The sequence below is a fragment of the Staurois parvus genome, unplaced genomic scaffold (genome assembly GCF_062004578.1).
Source record: "Staurois parvus isolate SC_StPar_1 unplaced genomic scaffold, SC_StPar_1.0 ptg000831l, whole genome shotgun sequence".
In the NCBI taxonomy this organism is placed as follows: Eukaryota; Metazoa; Chordata; class Amphibia; order Anura; family Ranidae; genus Staurois; species Staurois parvus.
The window spans coordinates 553,896-581,089 of record NW_028318627.1 but is presented as its reverse complement, the minus strand read 5'-3'; the positions used below and the strand labels follow the sequence as shown (position 1 = coordinate 581,089).

The 27,194-nt window shown below is 49.4% G+C and overlaps 1 protein-coding gene across 1 annotated transcript in view; it reads left to right on the top strand.

Annotated features, from left to right (window-relative positions):
- LOC149443808 (protein mono-ADP-ribosyltransferase PARP15-like) overlaps positions 1-27,194 on the top strand; it is a 120,287-nt gene that overhangs the window by 46,880 nt on the left and 46,213 nt on the right. The window contains exons 4-6 of the mRNA XM_089655264.1: positions 3,079-3,228; positions 8,788-8,850; positions 9,064-9,243. Of these exons, the coding sequence (XP_089511390.1) occupies positions 3,079-3,228; positions 8,788-8,850; positions 9,064-9,243 (393 nt within the window). The remainder of the gene's footprint in view (positions 1-3,078; positions 3,229-8,787; positions 8,851-9,063; positions 9,244-27,194) is intronic.

The window sequence follows — 27,194 nt, the reverse complement described above, 5'->3', positions numbered from 1 at the left end:
TTTCCTATAAACCCCCCTTGGGTTCCTGGACATGCTCAGGGAAGATACATGTCTCTGCTTCCTTCCCTCAGTGGCTCTGAGAGGCCACATCTAATGAGGTAGAGGTAGCTGGGCAGGTGATCTGCAGCCAGATGAGAGGCCCTCCATTGTCAGAACCATCATGTGGGCAGCAGTCTCATAACATGCAGCTTCTTCAGTTGACCCAGCCGGTGTGGAAACCCTATACCCAAGTGCTGTGTGAGTGTTCCAGTTCCAGTGTGGTAGCCTTGAGCCTCGGACCCCTTCAGCCTGTGTTACCAAGGCTACCCGGGACTTCACTGAGAGGGTTGCAGTCAAGTTTGTGCAGCTTTCATAATCTGTTTGGTATTATTCTCAGATCTGCGTGTTGTTTGCCATGCTGACCCTGTTTTGCATTTTCAGTTTCAAACTTTTCACCAATTTAGTAAACTACAAGCTAGTTACACCCTATCTGACCACTTAGAATCTATGAATGGATTGGCAATGTCAGATAAGGGTCATCAAACACTTTGAGTACCTGACAGGAGCCAAGTTCGAGGTCTGGAAGGATAACAATCCATTGATGCATCTCCAAACAGCTAAAGTTGGTGCTCTGGAGTAATGTTAAGCAGTCTGTCTGGCAAGGCTTGGATTCTCCTTGTATTATTATCCAGGAAAGAGTAGGCATGTGGCAGATGCACTATCATGTACCTGGTGATGGAGGCCAAGTTCCGGACTCCCCTGAGAGTGGGACAGCGGGAGTCAGGCCCAAAGTTGCACAGGTCGCCTGTAGGAATGCTGGTTGGTGGTCCACTCAGAAGCACAGCTGGTGCACGGAGATAGGTCTGCAGACAGGAGGCGCCTGTGCGTGGTATGCAAGGCCTTCCGGGATTTAGATGTTTACTGGGTAGTCGGTTCAAGCCAAAGTCAGGTACCAGGTGGGAATCAGAGCGGACGTAGTCAGATGGGAAGGCCGAGGTCATACACAGAGGAGCGAGAGAGAGAGTATCCGTAAGCCATGCCGAGGTCAGATCAGGGGTAAAGCAGAGTAGACAGGTCCAGGAGCAAGCCGAATTGGTAACAAGAAATGACAGGTCAGAATCAGACTGGCACCAGACTGAGGCTGATGTGTACTTCTGCGGCCATGTAGAGTACTGGCAGAATTGCGAGATCTTCCAGGACTTCTGCCGTGGACAGGACCCTGACATGCTCTATCACGATATCCACTATTCAGGCCTCGGTGATATGTGGATGGAGAAGCATAAAGGATAGAGAGCCCAGACTTCCTGAGACTATCCTTGATCTCCAACCTACAGTGATGGCACTTTTCAGGAGCTGATTCCCTTCATAGTGCTATAGAGACTAGAGATAGAAAGGGTCCATAGGGCTGTTATGTGCTGAACCCAAGATGGTCCTCCACATTATTGTATGCTTGGTCTATTTTCATACCAAGAAAGCTCTTCTTCAGGCCTCCAGGAGCAGCCGGTCTCTCTCTTTCCAAAGACATCAATGCCAACTGTTCCAAGATCTTTCACCACAAACCATTGCTCAACGTTGGGCTATGACACCCTGCATACAGATTCTTCTTAAACATAGAATCAGATACCAATAGGACTTCCCTTTCAGCTTCCACTTTTCCTATAAAGGCAAATGATACAGCGGTACATCCCCAGGGGAAATCCAGGCACACTTTGAGTCAATGAATAATTGTAAATAGACAGGCGCTACGTATATAATGTGCATATACATATAAGAGGCTTGTTTCTCAGCATGCCCCTATACCAACCATTAAAAATGTGCACCTATAGTGGGTGCTATATTTTCCACTGACTGTATAAAAAACATAAAAAAACACATAATCAATAAAACTCCATGGGTGAATTTAGGTTTTGGAAAAAGGTGACAGTCCTTTCTACTGTGACCCAAAAAAGAGACTTTATAACTTCACTCACTCACCAGACCTTTTGACCCCAGTTAAGGTGGTCAGATACGCTTTTTGGTCCTATAGGGGACCATCCTCTCAGGTTCTCCTAGAATGTTACTCCCCCCCAGGGGCTCTCCGTTCACATGGCCATAAGCTAAAGCATTGGGATTCCCAGCATAATCTCCGATTCATCTATGATGTTCAATGCGGGTTAATCCTTCAGGAGATTTGGTACCAGACCTCTCAGATAAACCGGACAGATAAAAATCCTTCCAAGTGCAGTATTTATTAAATATACATTGAGAGGATAAGACAAACGGTTTTGCACTCACATGGAGTGGTGCCTGTATACCGGCACCAGTATCTGCAGCTTGTGAATGCCAGAGATGTCCAACATGTGCTCCAGGCCTTGCTTTCGCTATGACTGACCGTTCCCGGACCCAGAAGTGACGTATTGACGATTCGATGTGTGTTTCGCCCAGCAGCGTCTTCACATAGCTGCTCCAAGAAAAGCCTCCTTCACAACCACCTCAGCCCAAGGTCTTGGCTTTCAATCCTTACCATTGGCTCCTCTGCCATCTTACCCGTAAGTGTCCTCACAAGGACAGCGCCTGGCTCCAGACTGTAGGCACCGGCGTGGTTTTTCTGGTGCTACCACTTCAGGCCGGCTTGGATGATCCTCATGGCTGTATGTTTTGTAAGAACTCTTTATGAAGTACAGGACACTGTGCAGACACACAGCATGCCTGGATTGAGTAGTTTGTTCATTCACAACGCCCCCTGACCAATCACAGCATGCTTCTTGAACACACTCCACCCAACCACAGCTGCCTCTTGCCTCAGTCTCAACAGACTGGAATCCAGGCACATGGAGTGTCTGCACAATGTCCTGTAACCCCGCCCCCCACTATCAGGAAGAAGACATACATGGTCATATGACAGAACTTTTTAACTTTGAAAAAAGGTAAGAAAGATCATTTTAGAAACTTAGCAAAATCAGTTGTGGTATCTGCATAATTCTATATCACAGTCTATAACATTGGATGCTCACAACTCCTTTCATCTTTCCATGCGCAGCTGATCATCGGTGGTGGGAACTCGGCTTTCTTTTATCCTCCATTCTGCTTATTAGCATTCCTTTCCTTTCTGTCTTACAGAGCTCTTTGGGAAGGTGACAAACCCATCACTCAGAGTTTATGAAATGACGATCGGATCTGTCACTTACCAGGTGAAGGCCGGCGATATCACCAAAGAGGAGATCGATGTCATTGTAAATTCCTCCAATGAAGACTTCACTCTGCGCACAGGTGATTCATCCCATCCCCCGAGATCTCAATATCAGATTATAGATTTTGCAGAAATCCATAGAAATTCTAAGGGGTCACAAACTTTTTCCTATGTACAAAGTCCTAGTTAGAACACGGGCGAGCAGTACAGATAATACAATGCATATGTAACCCATTGAAATGGTGTTAGTTGCAGTACTATAAAATGGACATTAGATGGCGGTGGCCTGCCATTCAGGGTCACTCACATTTGGCAGAACAGCCCTCTGGGACTTGTATGCTGAACAGCAGGACTCAACTGGTGAGCAGGGCACCCCGGGGACTTCATTTCGCAGGGGAGGTAGCGTGTGGGTGGAGGCATATAAATATCAAAGCCTGGGAGATGGGCCAGGAGAATGCAGAGGGAGAGCCTGAGAGAGGAGGAGGTGTGCTGATGGCTGAAGTGCTGAACTGGGCTGTGAAGCCAGAGTTGGAGAGGGAGGAGTGGAAAGAGCCTTCTGATTGACCGGTCTGCCAAGCTGACCAATAAGCCAATCTATTATCAGGAGGCTAGATGGGACGCTGAATCTGAACCGGAGAGCCTGTGGGGGTCCCCATCTGCCAGGAAAGATGGATCGCTATGATCTGCCAGTTCACATTGATCGGGTGAGAGAGTCCCAAGTATCCACTAAGAACACTTACCGTTTTGTCACCTCAGCTATCTACCTGCACATAGTTGTGAACATTACATATAGTTGCCCCAGGTTGTGGCCTAGTTCTCCCCACCGCCATTGTTGGGATACATCCGCATTACAGTTTCACCATCGAAGCTGACTGCAGGACATACTGTTACAGGTCAGAATACAGCAATGCCAACTGAAGCAATAAGTTCCCTTTTCCCAGCAGAGCGGGGTTCCTACTACTGTTGTATTTGGCTTTTGACATCCAGAGAGAGTTGTTCTTGCCCATAGAGACACTTATGACAGTTGTTACCCTTCACTTCTATAGGTTTGCCTTTTATTTAGCGCCTTATTAGGGAACCCAGCAGTAATTCACTGCCAGCAAAAGGGAAAGTATTAATCTTTCCCCTTTTTCCTCATTATCTTTTGTGTTACCATCCTGAGGAACTATCATCTACACCAGGGGTCTCCAAACTATCGCTCTCCAGGTGTTGAGGAACTGTAAGTCCCATGAGGCCTTGCAAGACTCTGACAGCCACAGACAAGACTCCCAGAGGCATGATGTGACTTGTAGTACTTCAATAGCTGGAGAGCCATAGTTTGGAGACCCCTGATCTACACAATAATTCAACTTCATACCAACTGGGCCTCAACAAGCGCACAGAAGACTCTATACATTGCTCAACTATAAATGAGTGTTCTCTCCACTCCACATTTAATCCTTGTCATCTAGTTCTGAGGACCCACAGTGAGCTTACCAGTTTCTTGTTGGTTGTTTTTCTGCTCACTCGGGGATTCAACAGACCCCTCAGAAGCAGTGGATTATTTCTGAAATCATGCCTGCTAATGGTTACTGGAACTTCACTGTTACTCAGAACTGATAAAGTGATTATAATTGCTGCATATATCAGTTTTAGTTTGCTCCTTTTGACCAAGTCACATTCAATTCTAATACAAACTTCATATTGGATTATACTAACTTGTGTGAATCCATATTAGAGGCGTTGTTTATCTTGGTCACAGGAGAGCGGTGGTGGCAGCAGAGGTTGGGCTGTCAAAAAGAGGTCCAGATTGACAAGGAACCCAAAAATTACTAAGCATTTTCCATGGAGGGCGTCAATGGATAGGGGGTGTGAGGCCCTCTATATACAAGGAACAGTAGAGGGATTATTGAGATCAGGGTTTGGCCACCAGGCAGCTATAACCAGTTGGGTGGCCAAGACGTATTTGTTGCAGTGATGCAAAAGTAGTTTGGTAAAAATCTTTTAAAATGTGAATGTAATAATGCTACGGGCCTGTACTTCATGCAGAGTGTGCAATCTTTATCCAGTTTACGTATCAATGTCACATAGGAGCGTTGCATGTCTTGTGGTTGTGGTGCTACCCCCTTAGGAGCTGCTGAGTATTTTGGGTGCCCTATCAGTTCTGAGCCTGATTTGGAAGCACAGCAAATGCCGACACCACCATGAAACCTTGACCAGGAGAACACCCTGGCTTTGAAACACAAAATAATCATAGTTTAAAATGGTTGTAAAGGATGAAGGTTTTTTTACCCTCATGCATTCTATACATGAAGATAATAAAACCTTCTCTGTCAGTGATACCAGTGATCTGTAGTCCCTCTTTCCTTCTCTCCGATGCGACCCTGGGTCCTCTGAGTCCTACACTGCCTCCTCCACACACGACCTCAACTTTTCCACATCTACTTCCTTCCTTCCTGGAAAGTTCCCAGGTGTCAAGTACCAGGAGCGCATTCAGAGAGCACGCGGAGACAGACTGCACGGAACCCGACGTGTGGGCGTTTATTGGGGACATTTTTGGGGCACAGACAATAGATCCGTTAGTCCACAGATCCACACCAGAGACAGCAACACAGTAAAGTTCTCTGGAAGGCAATATGGGACAACAGGGGGATGATAGTCCACCGGGTTCAATAGGACAGGGGAGTGGAGGTTTCGTGAGAATTCAGGTTCCTGGGGAGAATTGGGCTCAGTCTTTCGGGCAGCACGAGGTTAGTCAACTTACTGGATGCAGGGAGCCGGACACGGAGGGTTACAGTCCACAGCAGCAGGGGATTGAAGCCCGGAGGAGGCTGGCATGGAGCACAGACCTCACTCACACACGGCAGGCAGGAGAATACACGGGGCCGGCTCCCTGCTCTTTAAGTACAGAGCCGAGCGCGTTGACATTGCCGCGGTAACCTGAGACGTTGTGTCGGGTTACCATGGCAACGGGCCCCGCCCCCCGCGTCTCCGGACCCACACAGGGAACACGGCCTTTGTCCCTGTTGGGAAGACGTGCATGAGGGGACAGGGGAGGTGGTGACAGGAGGGATCCTGCCTGTGGATTCCCACAGAAGGGGGCCAACTTTCTGGTGCCCAGCCAGGGAAGCAGAATGCTCCCTCAGCAGGTGGCCAGATTGCTGGCGACAGGGGTGAGGGGCCGCTGGGGGCTGCCTGTGTCAGGGACAAGGAGGAGTAGAAGTCCCAGCATGGACTGGACAGAAGAGTGAGGGGCTGCTGAGGGGTGGGGGTGGCAGATAGCAAACCTGTATAATGGGGGGGAGACCAGCTCTGTGACACCAGGCCTTTGAATATATAGGCTCCAGCCCCATTTCCAGCTCCTCTGTGAAATGTAGTCTGTTTACTCTTTGTCTGAGTACAGAAGTCCTGCCATCAGCACACAAGTTCAACAAGGCTTTGCTTTGCTTCATTAAAGTCTGAATACCTAAACAGCTGAACGCTGCCATCTTGTGGTTAATTAACATCCTGCAATCAGCATTAGTGCAGTGTGTTACACAGTCTAGGGGATTTGTGGAGGAAGCCATTGAAAAATGAGGACATGTATGGGAGAAGAATCTGGAGAAAGTATTAATAGTATTCATATGGATGGCCATCTGGTCCCGGGGCTTTGTGGTTTGGAAGTATTTTGATAGTTTACATGATTTCCTCTCCTGTAAGAGGAGCATTCAGGGAGTAAAACACTGACAACGATCGTTTAGGAATACTGCTACCCACAAGATATTGTTGTTTGTGTTCCTGAAGGTCTCGGCAGGGTGGAAGGTACAGTCAGGGCCGTTGCTACCACTAGATGAATTAGGCCGCCGCCTAGGGTGCACTAGTGCCTAGGGCTCAGCCACGGCTGCTGGTTTCCCTACACTCCACCATTGTGGGGGGAGGGGGGTTGTGCTCAAAGGAAGGAGGGGATATTGGGCAAGGAGGGAGTTTTTATGTTGGGAAGGGTAATTTGGAAGGGTTTTAGCTACAGGAGGAATTTGGGGGAATTCATTCTAGGTGGGGGATCGAAGGAAGAGGATTGGTGCTGGTAGGGGGGATTGGGGGGACTATTTGTGCTAGGAGAGGGAATTGGAGTGACTTGTGTTAGGAGAGGGAATAGGGGGGATTTGTACTAGGAGGGGGATGGAGGGATTTGTGCTAGTAGGTAGTAGGGGGAATTGGGGGAATTGTGCTAGGAGAGAGGATGGGGAGTTGGGGGGGGGAATTGTGCTAGGAGGGGGGATTGGGGTGAGTTGTGCTAGGAGGGAGGAAGGGGGGGTGATTTGTGCTATGAGGGGGGGGGGTAGGGAAGGTTTTGTGCTAGGAGGGCAGATAGGGTGGGTTGTGCTAGGAGGAAAGATTGAAGAAGTTGTGCTAGGAGGGAGGATGGGGGGGAGAATTGTGCTAGGAGGTGGGATTGGGGTGGGGTGTGCTAGGAGGAAGGGGAATTTGTGCAAGGGGAAAGAAGAGGGGTGAAGTAGAACTACAGGTGAAGTTTTTTGGTTTTTTTGGGGGGGGTGCAAGTAGCTGGTCTTGCCTTGGGTGTAAATTCGTCTAGCAGCAGCCCTGGGTGCAGTATGGTGATGTCACATGTTATATAGGGTGGTGCAATATTCCCTTTTCCCTATTCTCTTTTATGTGTTTTGCATTTTTGGCTGTTAAGGAATGGGTGGCCGCCGCGTCCTTCGCTGTCAGTGGGATCCCCCAAAAACAAAAGAATGTCGGCATTAAAAAAAAAAACAAGCTTGGCAGGTCAGAAAAAGAGGGGGGATGAACAAGCCCCCCATTCTGAACCATACCAGACCACATGCATTTCACATGGGGGGGTTACTTGGAGCAGGGGGGCTCCCCGAAAATCACCTTGTCCCCATATTGATGGGGACAAGGGCCTGTTCCCCATAACCCTGGCTGGTGGCTGGTGGTTGCGGGGAGTCTATTAGAATCTGGAAGCTCCCTTTGACAAGGGGCCCCCCAGATCCCACCCCTCCTCCCCCATGTGAATGAGTATGGGGTAACTTGTACCCCTACTCATTCACCCAAAAACAAAAAGTGTAGTGTAAAAAAAACAGGAGGCAAATCCCTTTTTAAAAAACAAAAAGAAAAAATAGATGTCCCCAAAGTAGATCCAATGTCAGTCATAATGAGCGCTTCACACCAGACAGCTCCACTGTCTCACAGATCTTAAATAACTAAGGGGCGGTGCCACCCGTGACATCTTTGGGTGGCCCTGCCCCTTTTGAAAAAGCATAGATGTGAACATGTCCCATAGGAAACCACGTTAAATGGACTGGAGTGCGTTTCTGCAAAATTCAGTAAAAAAACGCATAGATATGAACCTGTCCTTAGAGTAGACTCCAGTTCCATCCTAGATGGGTCACGTTTAAGTAAAAACTCGATTAGTTGCCAATGACACGCTTTCAATTACGTAGAATCCAGGTGAGTAGGGCAGGGACGTGATCCGACCACAACACAGGGAAGAGATGTGAGGCTTCAGCATCCAAGGTTGGATTATTAAAGTAATCATTATGGGAAGAAGTAATATGGAGTTGGGAGTAGTGCTTATATTGCTGTTTGCCCGGGTGAGAAACCGCCAAACATCGAATAACGAATGTTTAATCCATCATGTTTTCTATTTTTATTTGTAGGAGTTTCAAAAGCAATTCTGGAAGCTGCTGGACCACCGGTTGCATCTTCTGCTGCTGCTCTGGGTAAAGCTCTGCGTTGGACCATCATTGTTTTATTTTTTGGATTTGTCAAAAATGTTTTTCATATGTACAGAATAGACGATACACCAAGAGAATGGGGCAGACGTAGGGAATATATAGAGGGTCATGGGCTTCAGGCGTTAGGATTATTATGGTTCATGGATGCTCACCAGGTACCAGTAAAGGCCATGCTCTGTATGTTTCCATTTCTGGCAGGATCCAAACCTCATAAGGGATACGTCGTTACTGGGTCTGGAAAGCTCAGAAAATGTATATGGATTATCCATGTGAGAGGACAAAATGATCCAACATCCATCAGGAAAATAGTCCTGGATGCTTTACTGGAGTGTGAGAAACTTCAGGTCTCTTCCGTCGCCTTCCCCGCTCTGGGAACAGGTATGATTATTATTATACAGGATTTATGGCGCCAACAGTTTGCTCAGCACTTTACAATATAAAGGGAGACAATACAGATCAATACAAGAGGGATAGGAGGGCCTGATCCTGGCAGCTTACAATCTAAGGTATGATCAATCACAGACAGTTTTACTTCAATATGCAAGACGAAAATGGAAAATGTAATGACAGATACAGTAAATTTACTTTCCTGACAAGCTCCATGTCAGGACAGCTGAGTAAGGGCCCCATGTCCCCCCATGCTTCCAGGACCTAACTCAGAAATTTGAGCCCACCTGCAGCCTCTTCGTTCTATAACTAGTCCTACCAAGTAGGGTGGGAATTGTGCTGACATGGAGTCAGGAAAGGAAATTTAAGGTACTGTATCTGTAATTCAGTACTCCATTTTCCCTGACGGCTCCATGTCAGCACAGCTGGGAACTAACTAGCCACACAGGGGAGGGATAATGCTACACACTCCGTAATTCTGGCTTTTTTGCAGAAGGTAGGATGCCTCTACCAAAGTCAACTGTCATTAAGGCTGCTTCTATACAGTAATGAGCCATGAACCTATCTATTGACACCCACGTAGCCAGGGGCGTATCTACTGCGAGGCAAACAAGGCATTTGCCTAGGGCAGCAATTTTTAGGGGGACGGCACTGCCCCCAGGAAGAAAGGACCTGTTGATTAGCGGAGGACAGAGCCATGCAGGGCCGCCATCAGAGGGGTACCACCGGTACTCTTGCAGTGGCCCAGACAGCAGGAGGATCGATGTGGTGGGGCGTGGGGGAGGGCAGTTGCAGAGTGATGCTCGTGTACCTCTCCCTCCAGCAGCTGACGAGCCAGGACCAGGGGACAGCCTGGAGCAGGGAGAGAAGTGGCAGAGATGAAAGAGCCCAGAGGAGGTGAGCTGTGTTGTGTTCTGTGGGATCTCCTTCCTGTCGTCCATCCAGCACATTATACACTGATGGATCGTATGGGACTGCACACACCTCCCCTCCCCCCTTCCTACTGCCCAGAGATCAGCAGCCCTTGGAAGATGTGTGTGTGTGCACGTGCAGTCCCGTACAAACTAAGAAAGAGAGGGGGGAGGGAGAGAGAGGGAAGAGAGAGAGACGGGGAAGAGGAGAGAGAGGAGGAGAAAGAGGGAAGAGAGAGAGGAGAGAGAGGAGAGGGGGGAGAGAGAGAAATAGAGGGAAGAGAGAGAGGGAACATAGAGGGAAGATGGAGGGGGTGGGGAAGAGAGAGAGGGAGAAAGAGAGGGAGGAAGAAAGAGTGGGAGGTAGAAGGGGGAGAGAGATAAGGGGGAGAGAGGGGGGAAGAGAGGGAGGGGGGAAGAGAGAGAAGAGAGGGAGGGAGGGAAGAGAGGGAGGGAGGGAAGAGAGAGAAGGAAGATAAGGGGGATGAGAGAGAGGGGGAGGGAGAGAAGGGGGAGATAGAGAAAGAGAGTGTCAGGGCAGGAACGATGGCATGCGCAGGCAGGCCTATGGTACGGTCACTGACGCGACTGACGACAGCCACTCCCCACAGACCAGAGTCCCTCAGGGCGCGGAGTCTAAGCCCCAGCCTACCCTTCACCAGGGCCCCTGATGGTGGGGATGGACTTGACGCAGCCTGAGACCAGGTCGTGGCCCCCGAGTAACCCTAGCTGTGGTAACGACTGCCGCCAATGGGAACACGTGTAGCATAGTCAGACAGGCTGGGTCTATAACAACGGAGCGGACAGTACTAGACGGTAGGCAAAGAATACTCAGGTCACGGGCCGGGTTCAGCAATGGGAGGTCAGGTAAAGGGTTAAGGTAGCGAATAGTCTTGTCCAAGCCGAGTCGGTTACCAGGAGAGCAACGAGAACAGCACAAGAGCTTGAGACACGGGAACATACAGGACACGAATGCAGAGAGCACTTGCAGACAGCAGGTTTAAATGTGCTCAACCACACCCTTCTGAGGAGGAGCCACAGAAGCCTGAAGGCATAAAGGTTCCCACCATGCTTTGCAGAAACCCAAGATGGATACCAGCACATGGAGATGCACAAGCTCTGCAGAAAAGTAGGACCTTGACAGAGAGAGAGAGAAGAGAGGGGGGAGAGAGGAAGGGAGGGGAAAGATAGGGAAGAGAGAGAGGGAGGGAAGAGAGAGAGGGGGAAGAAAGAGAGGGAAGAGTGAGAGAGAGGGGGAACATAGAGGGAAGATGGGGGGGGGGGAGAGAGAGAGAGGGAGAAAGAGTGGGAGGTAGAAGAGAGAGAGAAGAGAAAGAAAGGGAGAGAGAGAGAGAAGAGAGAGAAAGGGAGAGAGAGAGAATCATATATACATACACACACGTATTGACTCTCTTGCTCTCTCATTGGGGGGGTGCAAAATTTTTGCGTTGCCTAGGGCAGCACAAAGTCTAAATACACCACTGCACGTAGCTGTCTTGCAGATAGTGTCTCTGGGGACACTTGGCCTGTTGCCACTCACAAGGACAAGACCCTTCTAGTGGAGAGTGCCGTGATCCCCCTGGCACAGCCAACCCTTTCAACTTGTAGGCCAAGGAGATGAGCTTCAACAACCAAGAGGAAATAATCTCATTGGAAGCTGTGAAATCATTATGCGCTCCACCTTGAATGACAAACAGGAGCTCCGACTTCCTGATGCCAGATGCCACCTTGATGTAACATTTTAGAGCTTGGCCCACATCTGATGGGCTAACTCCTTGAGTACTTCCCAAAAGGGCCATAGGAAGGATAACCTCTTGTGTGACATGGACTCTGAAGGCCCCGTCTGTAGAAACTTCAGAAGGTGACAGACTTGTGAAGAGCCCAGTGTAAAACCTTGATAAGCAGCAGTCCTGTGAATTTATGCCATATTCTACTATAGGCACTGCTACTGCTGTCCTTCCTTGCTTTCTTTAGAGTATTCACAACCTTTACAGAGCACCTGAAATTTATTAGCCACTGTCTCTCAAGACCCAAGCCATCAACTTGAGCCTTACAGCTGCTGGACGAATGGGACTTGGCAGAAGATTTGACCTTACCAGCAGAGAAAATGGATCCTTGACACTCATTAAAAGGGGTAGAGGGTACCAAGGCCCCTTTGGCCAATCTGGGATCATCAGCATAATTGTCACTGTCCCCTGCTACAGCCTTAGTAGGAAGTTGAGAATCAGAGGGGGTGTCAAAGGCATAAGCTGTCTTGGAGATCCACTATACGATCAGCATTTCCACTCCAATTGCCTGCAGATGCTGGACCCTGGAATAGAACTTTGGCAACTTGATGTTGACTGGGGATGTGAAAAGGTCTACCTTTGGAAGAAATTACCAAGCTTTGTTAATTTTAAAAAGACTTGAGGCAGTCTAGACCATTCAATGTCGTCCAGGATTGTCCTGGACAAATAGTTCAGTTGAAGATTCTTCCAAATGGGCGCTTAGACCGCAGATAGCTGCAAAAGATTGACTTGGGCCGACTCCAGAATTGGAGAAACCTCCTTCAGCAGGGAGAGACTGAGTGCCTCCTTTTTTCTGGATGTAGGCCACAATCGTTGTGCTATTTAACTTCAGCGAGAAAAGTTTACCCCAGATGAGGCGACCAAAGGCTAAGAGAGCCTGAAATGACGCTCTCAACTCCAGGATGTTGGACACCATCTTGGACCCTTGAAAACAGCCCTTGGCCCTGAGCCCGTTGCTTCTGAAATAGGACTCTCCAACTACTTTGTTGTCTGACTGCACAATCAGCTACTAGGTTGTCAGAAGGGAATGACATTGCAGAAGATTCCACTTCTCCAGCCATAAGTTTAGGCTCGCTTTCATACATGACGTAATCCATATTGTCTGACCTAGGCCCTCTGACTGCCATTGGTCCAGAAACCAGACTTAAAAGGGGGCAAGAGTTCAACTGAGCCTACCTGACCTGCTGAATGAAGCGATTTATGTGGCCCAATCTGAGATGTGAGGGATAAAAGATCTCCCAAATATGGCCTGAAATGCTTGCCTTGAGGGGCCACTCATCAGTCTCCAAAGCTGTACCTATGCCCAAAGAGGAGCCACCAAGTGCCAATAAGACATGTATTGGTGGCACAGTCCCCAAAATACCAAAAAGCATCCTGATATGGAGCTCATCATTGACTTTTTGGATTATGTACTGGCTTACCATTTTCTGGACTCCCAGCTAGAAATGTAGAAGCTAACCTCTCTGGAGTGAGCATGGAAACTGACTCTTGAACTTTTCTCTGCTTTAACTCAGCAGACATTCATCTTGAGGTAGGAAGCCAAACTGACCACTATTAATTTAGGCTTCACCTTCTAAGATCCAGAACAATGCAGTGGTTGAGTATGTCCTTAAAGACCACAGCATCTTCTAATGGTAAGGTCATGTATCTGGCTAATCCCATAAGGGACACATCAACTAAAGGTGTGATTCCAAACCCTGGACACCTTCCTGTTCAACGGGGCACAATTTTGACATCCTGCTGTGAAAAAATGCTTCTATCTTGTAGATTGAGCACTTGATTCAGGCACTATAAGGGAATAGTCAAGCAGTCTTCTGGAGGCACTTGAAATACTTCGACAGGTTTGCTTCTATTTAAAGGCATTTCACCAACCTTACAAAGGGAGGAATCAAACACCCAGACAAAGGACATCCTCATCTTCTTGTTCAGAAGAAACTGAAGTGGATTGATTGGCTTGAGAAGGCTCTGAGACCAGTTTTAATGACCCTGAAAGGAAGACTGGACATTGCTAGAATAGATGGCCCTTGCAGAAGGTAAATTCAGCAATTCCTTTAGAGTGTCTTGACCACATACCTAATGAATTGTGGCAACTTGGTCACCATTATTTTAATCACCGTATGCTTGAACAAAGTAGCAATCATATAGTCATGTTCATCCGTATCTTTTTTGGAAGAATCTGACAAGGATTGATTTGTCTGAGGAGGTTCTGAGACTGTTCATTGGCAGAATATATGACCCCTTCACAGGGTGAGTGGAAGCAACTCCTTTAGAATGTATTGACCATGTGTTTAATGAATGTGACAACCTTTTAAGTGTCTACATCTTTATCCCTGGCTGCTTGAACCAGCAGGGCTTATACAGTCCTGCTCATCTGCATCTTCTTTTTGGAAGAGTCTGAAGGGGATTGTTTGCCTGGAAGACTAGGAGACTGCTTATTGATAGAATAGATAACCCTTTCACAGAGTGTATTAGCCTCATGTGACAACCTGTTAGGTGTCGTTATCTTTATCCTTGGTTGCTTGAACAAAGCTGTAAGGGACCACCTGGCGGCACCTCTAGCAACCCACTGATCAGGTTTCCCCGGAGCACAGAATCTAAGTCCCGGATCACTTGTTCACCAGGGCCCCTGTTGGTGGGGATGGACTTGGAGCGTACCGAGACCAGGTTGCGACTACTGGGTACACCCACCAGTGGTAGAGGAGTCCGCCAGAGGCTCCTGCAGGGTGAGAGCCTGACGTGAGGAGGCCAGGAGGTCCCGGTGGGATGGACGGATGGATGAGCAAGTGCAAAGTCAGACAAGCCAAGTCGGTAGCCGGGGGTCGGTGCGGTACAAAGCATCAGGCAAAGAATGGTTGGGTCACACGCCAGGTCAGTAATAGGAGGTCAGATCTATACAGGGGCATTCAGGAGCGAGGTCAGGCAAGCCAGGGGTCAGGACAGGAGAAATCAGCAAGGTCTGGCAATCCAGGTCAGCAATACTCACAATACACAGGTTCAGGAACAGAGATAACAGGAAGACCATACGGCAACCAGTGACAGCACAGAGGGGATTTAAATACCCCGTCGCCGCGGCTGGCCGGGACCTAGCGCCCGCATCTCCGCATGAGATGGCATACTGCGCCGGGACCAGCGCCGCGATGATCCCTGACAAAAGCAGTATTCATGCAGTCATGTCCATCCACATCATTCTCTATGGAAACTCTGAAAGGGACTGTTTTGCCTGGGAAGGCTAGGCGGCTTCTCATTGCTAAAGCAGATAACCCTTTTGGAGGGTGAGTGAAAACCACCCCTTTAGAGTGCATTGACACCGTGTTTATTGAATGTAACATCCTCTTAGGTGTCACCATCTCTATCCCTGGCTGCCTGAACCAGCAGGAGGCATATAGTCATGCTCAACACCCTCTTTATAGCGTCTGAAGAGACTGTTTGCCTGGGAAAGCTAAGAGACGGCTCATTGCCAAAACATATAACCCATTCACGGGGTTAGTGGAAACTACTCCTTTTGAGCGTATTGGCCATTTGTTTAATGAGGCAGCAACCTGTTCGGTGTCATCATCCTCATCTCTGGTTACATGAACAAAGCAAGATTCATACAGTCATGTTCATCCACATCTTTTTTTGAAGAGCCTGAAGAGCGCTGTTTTGCTTGGAAAAGCTCAGAGACGGCTCATTGCCAGAACAGATAATCCCTTTGCATGGCTTTCTTTGTAACAAACCCTAAAGGGTTGACTACTGCTAGAGGGAGATTTATACTGCAGCTTCCATCCACAGCCCTGAGATCACCAAGTGGTTAATGAATCAAACCTTTCCCTGCTAGGAAGCAGAAGATGATGAAAAGGTTTTGTTCAGAAGAGCAACAAAAAAGGTAGGAATCTGCAAGAGGACTGCACTATTATTCTGCAGTGTACACAGACCACCCAAGGAAAATTGTTGACATCATAAAATCATACTTTTCTCTTTTTTTTGGGCTGAGAAACTGGAGAGCACAAAAATAAAAGGATGTCCTATACTCCGACAGGCAATAGCTGGCTACAGTAGGTATCCATAGGTGACTCCCCTTCCTTCTCTGGAAATGCTGGTCTTTTGAGGGGGTTGGCCTAGTGGCACAACAGTAAACCAAGCAGGAGAAGCCACTAAAGGGTTAATGTGTGAAAAGACAAAGTATTATTTTGTGCACCAGTTATGCAGAGTATGTGAATGAGCTCAGGGTATGCACAGCGGCTGCAGGGAGCAGAGCAAAACAACACCTAGCAAGGCAGCATACATTCGGATACAAAACATTTGTGTAGCACTACCCCCGTAGGAGCCACTCAAGAACATTTATTTTACGTAGGTCCCCCTATAGTCCTGCTTGATACATCCTCAGCATCCCCACACGATCTTGTACTCAGTCAGGAATCCAGCCAAGGAACATTTGTTTTGTTGATTTTATTAGGGGAATATCAACTTGGATAGGGTGTAGGGATGTGTAGGATGTTCTTTGGACTGAATTGGAGGACAATCTTTAGACTATTTACAAAGCTTCTTCTTTAAGGCTTTTACTACACAGTTGGAGTGCTAGCCAGCACCTCCAAAGACAAAGTCTCCTACTAGTCCTGGGCTGGGGACATGGATCCTGTACACAGTCTCTAGCAAAGGGGCGAATCTGGTTTCCCACCAGAGTGCTCCCTCCCCAATCCACCCAGGGGTTGCAGGTATATTCAGGGTCCTTTCCTGTACACCTGCTTTACAGGTGTTCCTCTGGATAGAGTCCCTTGAGTCTTGAGCTTTCTCCTCTCACAACACCAGGCTTACAGAACGGTCCCATCCCAGCAGACCCCTTTACAGCCTTACAGCACTCTGCACTCTCCTTCCACATGACCACCTTTATCAGCAGCATCTCTTCCTTTTCCTCAAGCTCCTTCTATTCCTCCAGACTGAGCAAGCCCCATCCACCTTTTTAAGGACTCCAGCCCCTTCCAACTTCCTGGTGGAGATTGGCTAGAGTCCCTAAAGGGGTTCAGCCAGCGACTCTTCAGATCTACCCTCTGCCTTCAAGGCCCTCCCAGAGAACCTCAGAGGAGGGGGGAAATGCCAGAGAGGCTGGTCTGTAGAGCCTCTCAGCCCTGTCCCAAATTTGACCCCACTGACTATTTCTCCTGCTTAGCAGCTCCTGAATAACCAAAATTGTGATCCAACTAGTGTAACTAGGAGGGTGTTACACTTGTAAATTTAGCTCACCCAGACTCCGCCCTCTGACTGTAAACACTGGCACTCCGTGAGCGCATGTTCCTAGGGGAGACTCTGCTAACATCGCTGCCCACTTTACGTGGACCCCAGACAAGGCTGTTAGCCATGATAAATGCTGCCCCAAGGATCAACAGTGGGGCTCGCTGGATTATGGGTCATTTATCCGGTACACCAGGGGCTGTGGCCAGCTGAAACCCACATGCATGAATGGACGGCACACAGGAGGAAAAAAGAGAAACGCCAAGGCTGCAGGTGGGCTCAAATTTATGAGTTAGGTCCTGGACACATATGCGGGTTGGGGCCCACACCCAGCTGTGCTGACATGGAGCCTTCAGGAAATTAAGTTTTCCAATAATCACCCGACTCAGTTTGGGAATCTCTGCATTAGGAGATGTTCTACACATCTAACTCTGGACACGTTGAAAGGAGCAAATACATTTGTGCTTCTGTTGTCATCACATTAGTGTGAACTGGTCCTGAAGGTGTTCTGTTCCTCAAAGCCAATACTGAAAAATCTCTCATGAAAATACAAATGTTTTCTTATATTATGAGTACCACAATTCTTTGGCCAGAGATGGATTTAACTTGTTGTCTTGAATTATTGTGATGGAGGATGAATGACCAGTGTATATTCGTAAATGTACTTTTCCCGCAGCAATTAGTCCAACAGTTCTTTTTCCAGAGAGATGCATTAATTCGGATAAAGATATTTGTTACAAATGACAGAAATCCAGCTGAATATTTGTAGATATTACAATGAACAAACCGCACATTTAAGATACTTCATATCAAGCATGGAGATCCTACACCGTCCATCATATGTCTGATCTATGATATGCACCGAGGTGGGGCTTCCATGCGTGCCATAATGGGAGTTGTGACCTATACCTGAGCTTCCATATTAATGACAAGAAGCTCATCTCCCAGCCAAAATAAATTCCCTTGAAATACAGTGTACTGGAGAGGTTTCTGATTGGCTGACATAACACTTTTGATCTTACATGAAAAGACTTCACTTGTCATTACTATAGATAGCAATTTGGGTCACCATAGTGTTTACCAGATAATCAAGTCATCCTTCCACCATTTCCCTAATTACCATCAATAAATACTTCTTGTATGGTCCAATCACATTCTATATCATTCTTAAACATGTAAACAATGTACCCTCTGAAAAGTAATCCTTTCCAGTCTGACGGAGTGATCTGCATTTTATCACCCTTGCAAGTTTGTAAATTACCTCCTTTGAAATGTAACAAGTTAACCCCCCCGAGTGCCGAGGTGATCTTATATAAAAGGAACATAGTAAGGAGTCCTCGGCTATCCTTTTGTTGTGTAAAATACATCTAGCTCAGTCCTACATACAGTATATATATATTTATTATTATTATTATACAGTATTTATATAGCGCCAGAAAGGTTTGCTCAGCGCTGTATATTAAAGTGGGGGGGACAGTACATGAGACAATACAGTAACAATACAATACACGAGGGGTTCGAGGGCCCTGCTTTTTCGAGCTTACAATCTAGGAGGGAGGGGGTAGAGGTACAGGAGGAAGTGGCTGTGGGGGATGGAGTGGTAGGAGGAGTGGAGGAGATCGGCTGTTAGGTGAGGGTGGGTTAGGCTTCCCTGAAGAGATGGGTTTTCAGGGAGCTCCTGAAGGAGAGGAGAGCAGGTGACAGTCTGATGGATTGGGGTAGGGAGTTCCAGAGGATGGGGGAAGTCCTGGAGAAGTCCTGCAGTCGGGCGTGGGAGGAGGAGACCAGGGAGCTAGAAAGTAGGAGGTCTTGTGAGGAGCGAAGATTACGGGTAGGGTGGTATTTGGGTATCAGCTCGGTGAGATAGTTTGGGGCAGTGTTATGAATGGCTTTGTATGTCAGTGTTAGTAATTTGAATTTAATGCGTTGGGCAATCGGGAGCCAGTGGAGGGAATGACAGAGGGGGGTGGCAGAAGCGGAGCGGTTGGTAAGGTGGATGAGTCTGCCCTCTGAGTTCAGGATAGACTGAAGCGGGGATAGTCTGCGAAGAGGTAGGCCGGTGAGAAGGGAGTTGCAGTAGTCCAGGCGTGAGATAATTAATGAGGGAGTATACGAATTGCTTAGTGGTGTCTGGGGTGAGGAACGTACGTATCATGGAGATGTTGCGGAGGTGGAGCCTGCATGAATTTGATAGTGATTGGACATGAGGTTGGAAGGAAAGGTTTGAGTCCAGGGTGACAACTAGGACTTTGGCTTGCGGGGTGGGATTGATGGTGGCATTGTTAGTCGTGATGGAGAGGATGGGGGGACGCGGGCTGGGGGGAAAACTAGGAGCTATGTTTTGGAAAGGTTTAACTTGAGGAAATGGAGCGACATCCAGTCTGATATGTCGTTTAGGAGGTGGGTGATGCGGGCGGAGACTGAGGGGGTGAGGTGAGGGGTGGAGAGGTAAATTTGCATGTCATCGGCGTAGAGGTGATAGTTGAAGCTGTGGGAGTGTATCAGTTTGCCAAGGGAGGAGGTGTAGATGGAGAAGAGAAGGAGTCCGAGGACAGAGCCTTGGGGGACCCCAACAGAGAGGGGGAGAGAGGGGGAGGTGGCAGCGTTATAGGTGACGCTGAAGGAGCGTTGGGATAGGTAAGAGGATAACCAGGAGAGAGCGGAATCTCCGATGCCAAGGGAGTGTATTTTATTAAGGAGGAGCGGGTGGTCGACTGTGTCAAAGGCCGCGGAGAGGTCGAGGAGTAGGAGGACTGAATAGTGGCCGTTAGCTTTGGCGGTTAGCAGGTTGTTAGTGATTTTGAGTAAGGCGGTTTCGGTGGAGTGTAGGGGACGGAAGCCGGACTGTAGGGGATCGAGGAGGTTGTTGCCAGTGAGGTGAGAGCATAGGCGATTGTAGACTAAGCGCTCAAGGAGCTTGTAAGTTAGTGGCAGCAGGGAGATGGGTCTGAGGTTGTTCAGGTCAGTGGGGTTCAGGGAGGGTTTTTTGAGTATGGGGGTGATGTGCGCGTGCTTTACGGGGGAGGGGAATGTGCCAGTAGAGAGGGAGAGATTGAAGATGTGGGTGAGGGTAGCGAACGATGGAGGAGGGGGGTGACCGGAGGAGTTGTGAGGGGATAGGGTCCAGGAGGCAAGGGGTGAGTCTTGCTTCTGAGAAGACCTTAGTGACCTCCTCAGTGGTAGCAGGGCTGAAGAAGCGGAGTGTTGGGGAGGTTATAGTGTGCTGCATGTTAGGTGTGGTGGGGGGCAGTTAGGTTGCGAGGTCAGAGAAGGGGAGAGTTGAGGGGGTGATGGAGGGAGGGAGGCTCGGTGGAGAGGTAGATTGTGAATTGACAATGTCCTTACGGATTGCGTCAATCTTGAGGTACTGAGTGGAGGTGGGGGGGAGCGAGCAGGGAGTTGAAAGTGGAGAAGAGCCGGCGAGGACAGGTGGAGAGGGTGTTAATGAGGGTTATGAAGTAGGCTTGCTTGGAGGCGTGGATGGAGGAGGTGTAGGTGAGGAAGGCGGATTTGTAGAGGGAGAACGCTCGAGGGGATCTGGTTTTGCGCCATAATCGCTCCAGCGCTCGACTGCATTGTTTGAGACATTTTGTATGTTCATTCTGCCAGGGTTGAAGCGGTCGGGATCTGATGCTACGTGTGGTTAGGGGTGCCAGGGAGTCTAGGGCAGCTGACAGTGAGTCGTAGTACACATTAGTGGCCAGGTCAGGGCATGACAGTGGAAGGATACTGTCGTACAGACGGTCAGCTGCCAAGTGGAGAGGGGCCGGGTTCAGGTTGCGGAGGTTACGGCTGGTGATGGTTTGACGCTTTGGGGGGGGAGTTAGAGGATGGGGAGACGGAGAACGTGAGGAGGTGGTGGTCAGAGAGAGGGAAGGGGGTGTTACTGAAGTTGTGGAGGGTACAGAGGTGGGAGAAAATGAGGTCCAGGGTGCTCCCATTGGTGTGGGTGGAGGACTGGGTGCACTGTGTGAGCGCGAAAGAGGGGGTTAGGAGGAGGAGTTGGGAAGTAGCTGGGTTGTTGACATTGATAGGGATATTGAAGTCTCCAAGGATGATGGTCGGTAGCTCAGAGGAGAGGTAGAAGGGGAGCCAGGCGGTAAAGTTGTCCAGGAAGAGGGATACGGGTCCAGGAGGCCGATAGATTACTGCAATCCTCAGAGGGGTTGGAGAGAAGAGCCAGATGCAGTGGGCCTCGAAGGAGGAGAAGGATAGAGAGGGGGGTTAGGGAGGACCTGGAAGGTGCTCAGCGGTGACAGGAGCATGCCGACCCCACCACCTCTGCGACCACTCAGTCTGGGTGAGTGGGCCCAGACAAGGCCTCCATAGGTGAGTGCCGCAGGGGAGGTGGAGTCAGTGGCTTGGATCCATGTTTCGGTGACCGCTAGGAGGTTGAGGGAGTGGAAGATAAAGAGGTCATGGATAGCGGTGAGCTTGTTGCAAACCGAACGGGCGTTCAGGAGTGCAACTGAGAGAGGAGGGGGACAGGTATAAGATTGAGGAGGTTGCAGAGGTTGGCGGGAGCAGGAGGGTGCCTAGAGGGGGAGTGGGGAGGTGGGGGGCCAGGGTTCGAGGAGATGTCCCCGGCGGTTAGGAGAAGGAGAAGGTTGAGAAAGGTGGCATGGGAACGGGATGTGCAGGAGCGTGTGGATCTGTTAGTGGTGGCATGTGGGTCAGCGGGAGAGTGGAGTATTAGGAGGAGGTGGTGAGAGCCATAGTGGGGAGAGGGAAGACGTGAAGGAGCAGTGTATAGCTGTTTTGGGGGAGTAGGGGGGTAGAGGGAGGGGATTTTGGGAATGGAGGAGAGTAATACGAGGAGTGCAGCTGACATGTTAGGGTGAGCGGAGTGCTGGTCAGATTGGGGGAGGTGTAAGGTTTCACATCAGGGAGTGATGATGCGGAGAGTCTGTCACGCCGTGGCAGAGTTCATCTGTGTCCATCTGTAGGAGGAGAGTGAGAGTGGTGGGCAGCTGGGTCAGCAGCTGGGTAGTTGCAGTCAGTGGGTGCTGTAGGCCAGCATCCGTGGGTGCTGTGGCATAGCGTCGGTGGGTACGGTGGCTCCACGACTGGACGAGCTGTTTGGCGCGGTGACTGGGGGCGTTGTAGGGCATGGCGTCTGGGGATGCTGACGGCTCAGAGTCTGGAGGTGCTGTAGGCCTGGCGTCCGGGGGTGCTGAGGGCCCGGTGTCAGGAGGCGCTGAGGGCTCGGTGTCAGGAGGTGGTACATACCGATGTCTGGAGGTGGTGTAGGCCGACGTCTGGAGGTGGTGTAGGCCGACGTCTGGAGGTGGTGTAGGCCGACGTCTGGAGGCGGAGTGGGCTAGGCGTTGGTAGGTGCAGTAGAGCCCGGCGTCAGTGGGTGTTGTAGGCCAGTGCATGTGGATGCTGCGGACCAGTGACTGGGGGTGCTATGGGGCTCAGCGTCTGTAGGAGCGGCAGGGTCCGGTGACCGCAGGTGTTGTAGGGCCCGGCGTCAGTGGGTGCTGTAGGCCACGTGAAAGGCTCGCCTCCACCAGATTGGGCGGGCCTCGGGGCTGTGCGGTGGCAGGGGCACGGCTGTGTGGTACACGGTGGGGAGTAGAGAAGCAGATCTGGTAGCGGTGCCTTACCCTCTTGGTGCCGGGGGCGGTGGGGGCTTACTCTCTCGGTGCTGGTGGGGGTGGTTGCTGCTTCCCCTTTCTCTGCGGTGGCTGTAGGTAGGGGAAGCGATGGTGGTAGCTCCCCTCTCTCTGGCGCAGGCGGCGGCGTCCTGGTTGATTGGCCGCAGGGGACAGGGCGCTCAGTACTCCTCAGGTCGATGGCAGGACCACTGGAGCGGTTGGTGAGGGTGCCGACGGGGGAGGGGGTGGTGGTGGCGTCCCCACTGGAGCGGGGGTTGTGTCCCCTCTGGAGCGGGGAATCTTGGTGGGCTGCGGCCGGCAGGAAAGGCCACGGCTTCAGGGGCCATGGTAGGCCGCGAGCCGCCGGGGCACCGCCGGAGGGACAGAGCGCCCAGAACCCCTTCTGGGTGTTGGAAGGACCTCCGGGGGATGCTCTGGAGCCCGCTACCTCCCGGATGGTGGCTGATGGCGGCGGATTCGGCGGGGGCGCCGGAGCTGGCGATTATGCGGCCGCTCCGGATGCCATCTTGAAGAATATATAAAATTACAATATCCCTACATGCCCCCACTTGAATCGGTTATTACTCAGAATCAATTCACAAATAGTGAACATATAATCAACTAGAAGGGTAGCATTGTGATTTGAGATACTGAATGCTTCATACATAAAATATGAAATTGAAACTTACATCTCTCTTCACCAGCCTCTAAAATATCCCCATCATTCAATCAAGTTAAAATCTAAATTCAGACTGGAGTGATAACTTTCACTCATCCCTCTTATAATTTTAAAGAAAGTGTTATATTCTCAACTTATTCTACCCAGTCTGAGTGTCTGTGTGCAAATCCTCCGACACCCAATACGTTATGTTATGCAAAGTCATTGTGTAGCATCTCACCTCAGGAGTTACATGTATACAGAGGGCACGGGATACACAGGTTGTAAAATGATCATCAGGTTTAAATACTTCTCTCTGGTTTTAAGACAAAGATTGAGAGATAAAAGATAAAGAAAAAAATGGAAAAAAATGACGGTAGAAAGTCCATTGCTAGGTAAGTCCATTAGTTTAACCAATTCCAGTCTGGACACTTTCCCCCCTTCCAGTCCGGACACTTTCCCCCCTTCCTGTCCGGACACTTTCCCCCCCTTCCAGTCCGGACACTTTCCCCCCCTTCCAGTCCGGACACTTTCCCCCCCTTCCAGTCAGGACACTTTCCCCCCTTCCTGTCCGGACACTTTCCCCCCCTTCCAGTCCGGACACTTTCCCCCCTTCCTGTCCGGACACTTTCCCCCCCTTCCAGTCCGGACACTTTCCCCCCCTTCCAGTCCGGACACTTTCCCCCCCTTCCAGTCCGGACACTTTCCCCCCCTTCCAGTCAGGACACTTTCCCCCCTTCCTGTCCGGACACTTTCCCCCCCCCCCTCCAGTCCGGACACTTTTTCCCCCCTTCCAGTCCGGACACTTCCCCCCCTTCCAGTCCGGACACTTTCCCCCCCTTCCAGTCCGGACACTTTCCCCCCCTTCCAGTCTGGACACTTTCCCCCCCTTCCAGTCTGGACACTTTCCCCCCCTTCCAGTCCGGACACTTTCCCCCCCTTCCAGTCCGGACACTTTCCCCCCCTTCCAGTCCGGACACTTCCCCCCCTTCCAGTCCGGACACTTTCCCCCCTTCCAGTCCGGACACTTCCCCCCCTTCCTGTACGGACACTTCCCCCCCTTCCAGTCCGGACACTTTCCCCCCCTTCCAGTCCGGACACTTTTCCCCCCTTCCAGTCCGGACACTTTTCCCCCCTTCCAGTCCGGACACTTTTCCCCCCTTCCAGTCCGGACACTTTCACCCCCTTCCAGTCCGGACACTTTTCCCCCCTTCCAGTCCGGACACTTTCACCCCCTTCCAGTCCGGACACTTTTCCCCCCTTCCAGTCCGGACACTTTTCCCCCCTTCCAGTCCGGACACTTTTCCCCCCTTCCAGTCCGGACACTTCCCCCCCCTTCCAGTACGGACACTTCCCCCCCTTCCAGTACGGACACTTTCACCCCCTTCCAGTCTAGGCCAATTTTCAGCTTTCAGCGCTATCACACTTTGAATGACAATTGCGCGGTCATGCAACACTGTACCTATATACATTTTTTAGCATTTTTTTGAGACAGATAAAACTTTATTTTGTTGGTATTTATTCACCGCTGGGATTTTCATTTTTTTACTATATAAATGAAAATGTCCAAAAATGTTGAAAAATTGTGTTTTTCTTGTACAATTTTGCAAATAAATAATCTTTCTTCATAAATCTTGGCCAAAATGTATTCAGCTATCTTTTTAGTAAAAAAAAATAACCCAAATTAGTTTATAACCAAAAATTATAATTTTTCAAGATTTTTTTTACATTTTTATTTTATTTTTTTATATTATTATTTATGTTTTTTTTTCTTTTTTAATATATTATCACCCTAGCAATACAGTGTCACCATAGTGACACTGTACTTGTGGGGGGTGATGAAGATTTTTCTTCATCACCCCCCACAATTACAGCCTTTACCCATAAAGGCTGTAAAAGCAATCATTTCTTCTTCTCTCTGGCTGCATTCCTGCAACCATTGAGAAATACTGTGAGAGATGTGATTGGTCACAGCTTGCCACATGGTACAAAGCTGTTGTGAATAGCCCTGTACCATGTGATCTCTGTGATCATTCACAGATTTCATTAGTAGTAAGCAATGATGTAAGAAGTGACATCTTGCTTACTACTCTTCATGTGATCACTGATTGGCCAGTTAGTGATCATATGATTGGGACCTCACACAGAGGTCCCATCCAACTATCAATGTTCTGCTGGGTCCGGAGGACACAGCTGGCACCGGATCCCTGGTAGCGCGCACAATCAGGGAGCGGGGAGGACGTTCATAAATGGCCACCCGCCCCTGCACTGCTCCTGTGCGGCCATTTATCCACATGGGCTGGACGTGAAGTGGTTAAAGTCTTTGTAATTCATGTAAGTTGGTATCAACACAACACACAGCTTTTCATGGCATTCTGTTCTTCACTTGCAAATGAGCATTTCCAGTCACAGGCCTCCAACATCTGAAAGACAAGAAAAACAAGAAATTCTTAAACATTGTGTTTAAAGATAAAAAAAATTCTTCTTACTTTAAAAACAAAACCCAGATGGAATGCGGCTTTCAACCTTTTCCCTCTATTCTCATTAAGAGCAAAGAGCATGCAGGATGTTAAACGTATTAGACCCGTGTCACCACTTTGACATGATAATAAAAATTACAAAAAAAAAACACAAGAGCAACTCAAACACTGTATGAACCACACACACCCAGTGAAGGAAATGCGTATTTGCTCCCCGGCTGATGCTGAATGTTCGCCCCTCACACAGAAACGATCGGTCTAACAATGGAATGTTCGCCCCTCAGACAGAAATGATCGGTCTAACAATGGAATGTTCCCCCTCACACAGAAATGATCGGTCTAACAATGGAATGTTCGCCCCTCACACAGAAATGATCGGTCTAACAATGGAATGTTCGCCCCTCACACAGAAATGATCGGTCTAACAATGGAATGTTCGGTGTAACACTGAGAGACAGAATACAACAACAAATTCAGCAGAAATGCGTCTAACAAATGATGACTGATCTGCATGTTCATGAGGGAAAGAAGGATTTGATCCCCTTCACAAAACATGACTTAGTAGTTGGTGGCCAATCCCTTGTTGGCCATCACAGATGTCAGACGTTTCCTGGAGTTGGCCACCAGGTTCGCACACATCTCAGGAAGGAGTTTGGCCCACTCCTCTTGGCAGATCCTCTCCAAGTCATTAAGGTTTGGTGGCTCAAACTTTCAGCTCCCTCCACAGATTTTCAATCGGATGAAGGTGTGGAGACTGGCTAGGCCACTCCAGGACCTTAATGTGCTTCTTCTTGAGCCGCTCCTTTGTTGCCTTGGCCGTGTGTTTTGGGTCATTGTCATGCTGGAACACCCATCCACCACCCATTTTCAATGCCCTGGCTGAGGGAAGAAGGTTCTCACCCAAGATTTGAGGGTACATTGCCCCGTCCATCGTCCCTTTGATGCGGTGCAGTTGTCCTGTCCCCTTAGCAGATAAGCACCCCCCCAAAAGCAGAATGTTTCCACCACCATGTCTCACAGTTGGGATGGTGTTCTTGGGGTCATAGGCAGCATTCCTCCTCCTCCAAACATGGTGAGTTGATGCCTAAGAGCTGGATTTTGGTCTCCTCTGACCACAACACTTCCCACCAGTCCTCCTCTGCATCATTCAGATGTTCAGTGGCAGACTTCAGACGGGCTGGACATGTGCTTTCTTGAGCAGAGGGACCTTGCGGGCACTGCAGGATTTCAGTCCTTGTCGGCGTAGTGTGGTGCCAATTGTTTTCTTGGTGACTGTGGTCCCAGCTGCCTGGAGATCA